We start from the raw sequence: 8,839 nt of genomic DNA, 5'->3' as shown, positions 1-8,839 counted from the left end.
GGACCGACAGACGCTCCCGGCTCGGCTCACGCGCAGCAGCATGAGGCGGCGGCAGCAGGTTTGAAGACGCACTGACCGACCCGAGCCCGCAGGACGCACCGGAGGACGCACCGGAGGACGCACCGGAGGACGCACCGGAGGACGCACCGGAGGACGCACCTGGACGCGCACTGTGAGGGTCAGTCAACAGCGGACGGACACCGGCCCCGCCCGGACACAGGTGAGGGTGAACTTCCCGCGGCTCCCGGTGCCGCTCACCCGGACTGAGGAAGCAGGACTTTGGAGAGTTATGGGTCTGGGGAGGCGGCGACTCTGAGCCCCGAGCCCGGACTGGACCGAGCGGACGCCCGGTTGTCGCGCGTTCATCACCCCGTCCCTCCTCCGCCTCAGCTCCGGTTCGAACATGTTCCATCACGGCAGCAGCAAGAAGTGTTTCACCATCGAGTCCCTGGTCGGGAAGGACCCGAACAGCGGCGGCTCCGGTGGGGACGAGCCCATCCGGCCCACGGCGCTCCGGTTCCCAGAGTCCCTGCACCCCGCCGCCGCCGCCGCGGCCGCCGCCGCCGGGGTGTTCGGCTCGTGCTTCCAGGGCGGCGGCGGGAGGACCCTGTACCCGGCGGGGGGACCGGACGTGGTGCTGCAGGAGCCCGGGACGCACGCGCAGAGCCCCGGCGGGCTGCCGCTGCACCCGCTGCAGATCCCCCCCCAGAGCTTCTTCAGCCCGCAGCACCGGGACGCGCTCAGCTTCTACCCCTGGGTCCTCCGGAGCCGCTACCTGGGGCCCCGCTTCCAAGGTGGGTCCGGGCCCGGGTCCGGGTCCGGGACGCGCGGTCCCCTTGGACCCGGTCTCCGGTTCTGCTCCTTTCTTTTCTTCCTCAGTCTGAGGCCGGAGTTTGGTTTCAGGGTTTTATCTTTTATTTGTTCGTTTCCTCCGGTTTTTCTCCGGTTAATGTTTCCCTGATGCTTCCGTTTGTTTCGTTTGTTTCTTTAGTTTCGTTTGTTTGTGTTTAATAGTTTATTTTATTTAATTTTGTTGTGTTCGGATGTGAAGGCCTGTTGTGTCTGTTTCATCTGTGCTTGTTGCTTCAGTTTTTCATCTGCTTCTCTTCTTAAATGTTTTTCATGTGAATCCAACAGGTTTGAGTTGCACGTGTTCAGGAACCCAGACCTGTTTTTATCTGTCCTTTTTCTTTTTTCTTTTTTTCTTTTCGTTCCCTGTTTGTCAGCTCTTTTTAGATAAATCCTCCTCCTCTGTTTAATCGCTTGTGTTTCATTATTTTTGGATTTAAAAACACACTTTAATATTTCTTTGTGTCTTCATATTGTTCAGTTTTTCTTCTGTCATTTATTAACTGATTAATTTTTAATAGAAATTTACAAAGTAATTTAGTTTATAGAAAAGGTTGGTTTGAATTGTTAGTTGAATGTTTTTGTTAATTTATTTTTAGGAACACAAAATAAAGGTTCTTGGCCTTTTTTGGGGAAAATAATGGTTTGTATTGTTTGATTTTTTTCCCGAGAGTTTTATTTTTTTACACGTCCTGCAAACAGTGAATAATGATCTTTATAAATAATCACATAATTTACTTTAATAATTAAATCGTGTTTCAGTTTTTTTAAGGATCAGGAAATAAAACTGTTTTATGTTTTCTTTCTTTTCTTTTCCTCTCGTGTTAATAATAATATAATTTAGTGTAAAAATAATCTAAATAATTAAAAATAACACCGAGCCTTTTAGTTTTTCAGTTGTTTAACGGCTGTTTTGTTGTTCTTTGTTTTATTTCTTATTAACTTCGAGCTTCGTTTCGTGAGGTTTTACGGCAGAAAATCTCAGATCACAGATAAATGAAAGGTCAAAGGTCACGTCACCTCCGACACATGTCATTAAATGAACATTAAAGCCTCGTTTCTGTTTTATTACTTTGATCATTGATCATTAATTAATGCCACAGTTGCCGCATTAACTATCATTTTCACGAACTTATGTGTACTTTTTTCGTTTTTATTTTGACATAATTTGCTGAATGCTTCTATTTTTTTGTCTGTTTTAAACACATCTGCTTCTCTCGTCGTTTTAATCTTTTTCCAGATTTTCTTCGCAGTAAATTTTTACATATTTAGTTCTTGAAAATATTGAGATTTTTTCTTCTAATTCTTGACATAATCTTCAACTATTTTCTTCTATTTTGCGTCAAATTTGCGCCGTAAATATTGAAACTGTTCAGTTCCTCCCATCATTAAATGACTAAAGTTCATTTACGTTGGTTTTATTTTAAACATATCATTGAAAATATTTTCTTCTGTTAAGTTTCTTCAAGTAAAAATCTGGAAAAAGTCCCGTTAAAGCTTCTGTGCATCTGCAGATGTTTATTATAAAATAACAGGCAGAAAAATGTCACGTAAACGCTCGTTATTTTCGGAAAATTGTTTCTGTTAATTAATTAATTTTCCAGACGATTACATTTATTTTATTTCACTCACGAAAACTCACGTTCAAGTGAAATATTTTTGTAATGAGTTTCACCAAAAAAATCGGAAAGTCTGAATCTATTTTGAATAAATTTGCAATATTTTCTGATTAAAAACATCTGCAGGTGGAAGCGGAAAGTCAGAGTTTTTGCACAAAATAAAACAAATGAACTGATAATAAATGAACAAAGGGTCTGTTTTTAATTTTTTTTATTCTTTAAATGTCTGATTATTGATTATCAACTGATAATAATAAATAAAAACAACTAATAATAATAATAATAGCTTAATAATAATAATAATAATAATAATAATAATAATAATAATAATAATAATAATAATAATAACAGACATTTAAGAACTTGACAGATCAATATAAGGGGAAGAAAAACCATGAATTAAAATTTAAAAAATAAAAAAAAGAATATATTTAATAAAATGTGACGTTTTTGCCTTAAAAATGAGCTAAATTAATAACTTATCTATAATCTATTATTGTGATGGAATCTAATTATATTTAAAATCAAAATAATAAAAACAGTAAAAAAAATTTAAGTAAAACAACCCTTTTTCTATTTAGTGAATGTAAAGTTAATTTAGACAAACGATACATTAAACCAAAGACAATAAAATACATGTAAATTAAAGGTATTGTCATAAATACAGAATAAAACTGTTAAACTGCAGTAATAGTCTTTTACATAAACACACTTTTTTCATCTTAAACACAGATTAAAAAAAAAAAGTCCAACGTTAAATTAAATGTAAATGTATTATTTTCATAAAAACAGTCGAACTGATGTTAATATTCTACTGTTATTTAAGTTTTTTCCCGTCTTTCTTTTACATTTATTTGTGATCATTCAGTGTTTCACTCGTCTTTGTGTTTTTCCTTTTTCTGAACCTGATTATTTTCTCGTCTGAGTCTAAAATCTTCTGAATGTTTGTTTTTGTCGTTGCAGTTTCTTCGACTCTGTTTTATTTTTAGTTTCTTTCTTTCAGGATCTCGTCCAGTTTCTAAAATAGACCAGTTTGTCTTTTGTCGTTGGCTTTCTATTTGCAGATTTTACATCTCACGTCCTGGTGTTAAAGTCTGATGGTGAAACTAGAAAACTACAGTTTGGAAACAGTTGGTCAACATGTGGCTCTGGGCCCTGATGGGGCCGCGGCGTTGCATCTGAGAGGCCTTAAAGTCTGTCTGATTTAAGGTGGTCTGAGCTGAGTTAGTTGAGGTTTTTTTTGTTTGTTTGTTTGTTTGTTTGTTTGTTTTGTTCGGTTCATCTCCTAAAACCTGCTGCAGATGCTGATATTCAACAGCAGGGGTGTCACATAGGGCCGGACCAGTAAAATAAAACAGAATAAATATAAAATAAAAATCTATGAATCACTTTTCTCAACGTTTAAGAGTGAAAAAAGTAAAATTACATAATGAAAATATTTACATCTATAAACTATCCTTTAAAAATGTGAAAAAAAATGAATAACCTGAACTTTCCTAAGAAAATTAAGTGCAGTTTTAATAATATTATACCTTGATTTATTATACACATGTCCATTTTAATTTACAGATCACAGTGGATCTGCAAACACACAAAACATTTAATAATTTGGAGAAATTTGAAAAACATGAACACAATTAACAGAGAAAAAAAACAAAAACCAACAAATATGAATAAAAGAAAAAATAAGAGGAAAACTTGTACAAAAATTAACAAAAACTTCAGAAAGATTAACAAAATTATGTTAAAATTACACTTAAGTCTTTTATGACATTTCAGTTTGTTCATATTTGTTCAAGTTATTTGTATTTTTTAAAAGAATAGTTTGTAAATGTAAATATTGTCATGTAACTTTTATACTTGTCATTATTTTTAGGTTATTATGAAGGTATTTTACTGGAGATCATATTTGTCTCCATGTCTTGAACTACAATGAGTTTTACGTTTTTTATTGTTAATATCTTCAGTGTGTTTTTTACATTTCGGATCGGACCCTTCGGTGGGCTGGTTTTGGCCCACGGGCCTTATGTTCGACACCCCTGTTTTACAGTTTTCTGCGTCTTGTGTGAAAATAAACGCTGAAGGAAAAGACTGTGATTTAATGCGACTTATTTAATGGATTTAATGACGTTTAAGTGAGAAATAGATGATTGGTTTAGTCGACTGGTTGACGCTGATGGGACAGTTTTAACTGGAAATAATGAAGAAAAAAATAAGAATCAGCTCCAGATTTATTTATTTATCCATTGATTTATTGGTTTGATGAGAGTTTGACTTCAACAGTCACATAGTTTCTAATAAATATGTGCACGTTGGTGTTGAAAACATACAGGGGTTAGACAAAATAATGGAAACACCTTAAAAAATCAACAAAATATAATTTAATATGGTGTAGGTCCACCTTTTGCAGCAATTACAGCCTCAATTCTCCGAGGTATTGATTCATACAACTTGTGAATAGTTTCCAAAGGAATTTTCAGCCATTCTTCAGTTAGAATACCCTCCAACTCTTTTAGAGACGATGGCGGTGGAAATCGACGTCTTACTTGAATCTCTAAAACTGACCATAAATGCTCAATAATGTTGAGGTCTGGGGACTGTGCTGGCCATACGAGATGCTCAACTTCAGTAGAATGTTCCTCATGCCATTCTTTAACAATTCTAGCTGTATGGATTGGGGCATTATCATCTTGAGGTGAAGGTGTTTCCATTATTTTGTCCAACCCCTGTATAATCCACATCTGAAACGGTCGGTTTAACCTGTGGTTTCTAGAACATTTCCATCAGCGTTAGATTCTTTTCAGATGAAGTTTACATCAGACATTAAATGAGCTTTTCCTCAGAGAAACTAGTATTATAAATGTACCTTCTAAATAAAAAGAAGAATATTCTGCACATATTTATAGGTTTTACTCGACTATAAATGAAGGTTCTGTTTGAGTTCTGTTTCCTGTTTTATCTGAAATGATTCCTATATTTGAATGAACTTAAAATTCCTCATGAAATGTTTTTATTGTTTTACAGTTTATCCTCCTGAGGCCCAGTAATACATTTTGGCCTCTTTAGTGGACAAGAGTTTTACAGCTTTACTTAAAAAAAAAAAAAAAAAAAAAAAAAAAGATTTCCACTGCAAAGAATATTAAAAAAAAAAAAAAAAAAGCAGTATTTGTAAATCTGTGGCAACATGCCATTTCCAATCAAGGTGATTAATTATTTAATGTAAAAAAGCCCAAACTTATACTTTCCTGGTTCTCAGGAGGACATAGATTTGTAGAAGAATAAACAGTATGAGTCACGATGATCAAAACTTATTTCAATGTGAAAACACTTCTCATAAAAAACAAACAAAAACAACGAACATTAGACGCTTATCATTAATGTAATAATGAAATCGAAGCAGGAAAATCTGATAAATCAGACGTTTTCATCACCTCTAACCTGAAACGGTTCATTTAACGTGTGGTTTCTACTGAAGTGAAAGACTCTTCACTGTCTAAACACTGATGATCTAAATCAGGGCTGTCAAACATACGGTCTGCGGTCCCAAACTGGGACGCCAGAGGGTCCAATCCAGCCCGTTGGATGAATTTATGAAATACAAAAATGACACTTCAGATTCCACATAAAGCTGTATTTTAGTCATAAGTGGATCAGACCAGTCATAATAACCAATTTATAACAACAACTCCAGATTTTCCATCTTTTTTTGTGTAAAAAAGTAAAATTAAATGAAAATGTGTAAATTTACAAAGTAGCCTTTCACAAAAAATGTAAATAATCTGGAAAAATAAGCATAATTTTAACAATATTCTGTCTGTTATTAAATGTTTTTGTGCATTTTCAGATCCAGTGTGAAATATATGTTATATAATATACATGTGTCAACGATAATTGTGTTAAAATAACACTTATTTTTCTTAAGAAATTTCAGGTTGTTCATGTTATTCACATTTTTTAAAGGATAGTTTGTAGATGTAAATATTTTCATCATGTAATTGTACTTTCTTTTTTACCGTAATTATTTTACTGGTTCTGATCCACTTTAGATCATATGGGTCTGAACGTTGAACCAGAACTAACATGAGTTTAACAGAACTGATGTAAATGAACGACAGAACATTAACACATAAACATCCACTGTTACTTTACTGTCAGTTCCCAAATCAAATTTTCTCTCTATTTAACTTTTCTTAAGCAATTTATCACCATTTATTATAATATTATCCTTTGTATTTTGTGTTTCTTCAATAAAACTCAGGTATTTTCCTAAATTTAATTGACTGATTATGTAGATGTTCATAAAAGTTCAGATTAAAGGAAATTGTCATAATATAAGAAACAGAGAAAAATGAAGAAACTGTGACTTTTTCAACAAAATGTAACATTAATTGAACATAAACCCAGTGTGTCCTTCCAATATGAATAAAAAAACAACAACAATATATCAGGAAATAAGAACAGAGTGAATATAAAATGACTAAAACTAAAACGTAAAATACGAACTGGAGTTGGAACTGGGAACAGGAGTTGAGAATTAGCACTAACTATAAACTCTATATGCATCACATCAGCTGCAAACTTGTAACTATGTTTGACTGCATTGTACCTGTCAAATAAATAAATAAAAATAGAATACAAAATTTAGCAAAAAGTTAAATAAGAATAGACCTAGAATTTGAATAAAATAGAAATAGACATAAAATATGAACAGACACAGTATTAACAGTATGTATATGTGAAGGAGTCTTTAAAATAGTGTCTGAACAGGACCTAGCATTAGCATTAGAATCAGTATTAGCATCAGTATTAGCATTAGCATCAGCATTAGTGGCAGTTTTAGCATTAGCATCAGCATTAGCATCAGCATTAGCAGCAGTTTTAGCATTAGCATCAGCATTAGCATCAGCATTAGTTAGCTGCACAGACATTCACAGACCGACCCCAGATCCTCATCAGGACCATGTTCTAGAACACGGTGTCAGATACTGTTTCTAGTCTTGGGTGACGTTAACGTGGCCTGGTGGATTCAGGATCATTGTTTTGTGTGTGTGTGTGTGTGTGTGTGTTATTCAGGCCAACTTAGATGTAAATGTCTGAAAACGTTTTGTACATTTTTAAAATCGGCTCAGTCTGGATTATATCGACCATGTTCTTAAAAATCGGACTTTCATGTTTAGTTAAATTTAATTTTCTTTTACTAGTTTCTTCGTCTTCCGTTTGTCGTCGCTGCAGAAGTCGACGTCACCAAAGTTCATTTACATCAGATACAAACAAATGGCAGTGACTTCGTTTGTTTATAGTTAATTAGGATAATGAACCAAACTAAAGTGTCAGTTTCCACATCTCATGTTCTGATGTGTTTCATTATTTTGCTGAAATGTCCAGTTTTGACGTGGACGGAACTGAGCATGTGCAGAAGGGTCATGTGTGTTAAATGGACTGGTACTGGGCCCAGTTCAGTGACTTTAGACGGATTTTAAATGTCATAAAAACTCAAATGCATGAGGTGAACACAAACAGAAGTCCACAGGCTGAACCCAGATCAGTCCTGGGAGCAGATCTGACGCCAGTTTGGAAACAGTTGGTCAACATGTGGCTCTGGGCCCTGACGGGGCCGCAGCGTCACATCTCAGAGCCCTTAAAGTTTAAAGGATTTAACGCAGGGATGTTGAAGTCATTTAGGTTCAGGGGTCAAATAGAACCAATGTGATCTGAAGTGGGCTGGACCAGTCTAATAATAGAAAAATATAAAAATAATCCACAGTTTTTCTCTTTGTTTTAGTTCGAAAGAAATCCAATTACATTAAAAAAAAATGTGAAAAACCTGAACAAAACCATGTACAACCTGAAATGTCTTTAGAAAAATAAGCACAGTTTCAACAGTGTTATGAATGTTGAAAATGGAAAAAATTACACTTCAGATATTAATTATCATTTTAGTTCAGGAGCCAAATTCAGACCAGTTTAATCTCAGATCAATAAAATACAATCATACTAACCTAGAAATAATGACAACTCCCATTTTTTTCTCTTTGTTTTAGTGTCAAAAAAACAAAAAACATGAAAATATTTACATTTACAAACTATCCTTTCACAAAAATGTGAATAACCTGAAGTGTCTGAAGACTGTAATTTGAGACTCATTCTGCTGTTAATGAACATGTAATAATGATGAACTGAGACTTAGTTTGGTTCAAACTGAACTTATGTTTCTGAAGTAGAGATTCCAGGTTCATGTTATTCACGTTTTTAAAGGATTGTTTGTAGATGTAAACATTTTCATTGTATAATTTAACTTTTTTCATTCTAAAACATGGAAGTTGGACATAAAAAGTTTGGATTTGACATTATTTCTATATTATTGTGTTCAT

General features: G+C 35.0%; 1 protein-coding gene across 1 annotated transcript in view; it reads left to right on the top strand.

The window, feature by feature from the left end:
• The first annotated feature begins 200 nt into the window (after positions 1-200).
• LOC115427309 (homeobox protein EMX1-like) overlaps positions 201-8,839 on the top strand; it is a 50,845-nt gene continuing 42,206 nt past the window's right edge. Inside the window, exon 1 of the mRNA XM_030145822.1 lies at positions 201-794. Coding sequence (XP_030001682.1) covers positions 404-794 — 391 coding nt within the window. The 5' untranslated portion in view covers positions 201-403. The remainder of the gene's footprint in view (positions 795-8,839) is intronic.

The sequence above is a fragment of the Sphaeramia orbicularis genome, chromosome 10, assembly GCF_902148855.1.
Source record: "Sphaeramia orbicularis chromosome 10, fSphaOr1.1, whole genome shotgun sequence".
In the NCBI taxonomy this organism is placed as follows: domain Eukaryota; kingdom Metazoa; phylum Chordata; class Actinopteri; order Kurtiformes; family Apogonidae; genus Sphaeramia; species Sphaeramia orbicularis.
This window is presented reverse-complemented; position numbering and strand designations above follow the sequence as displayed.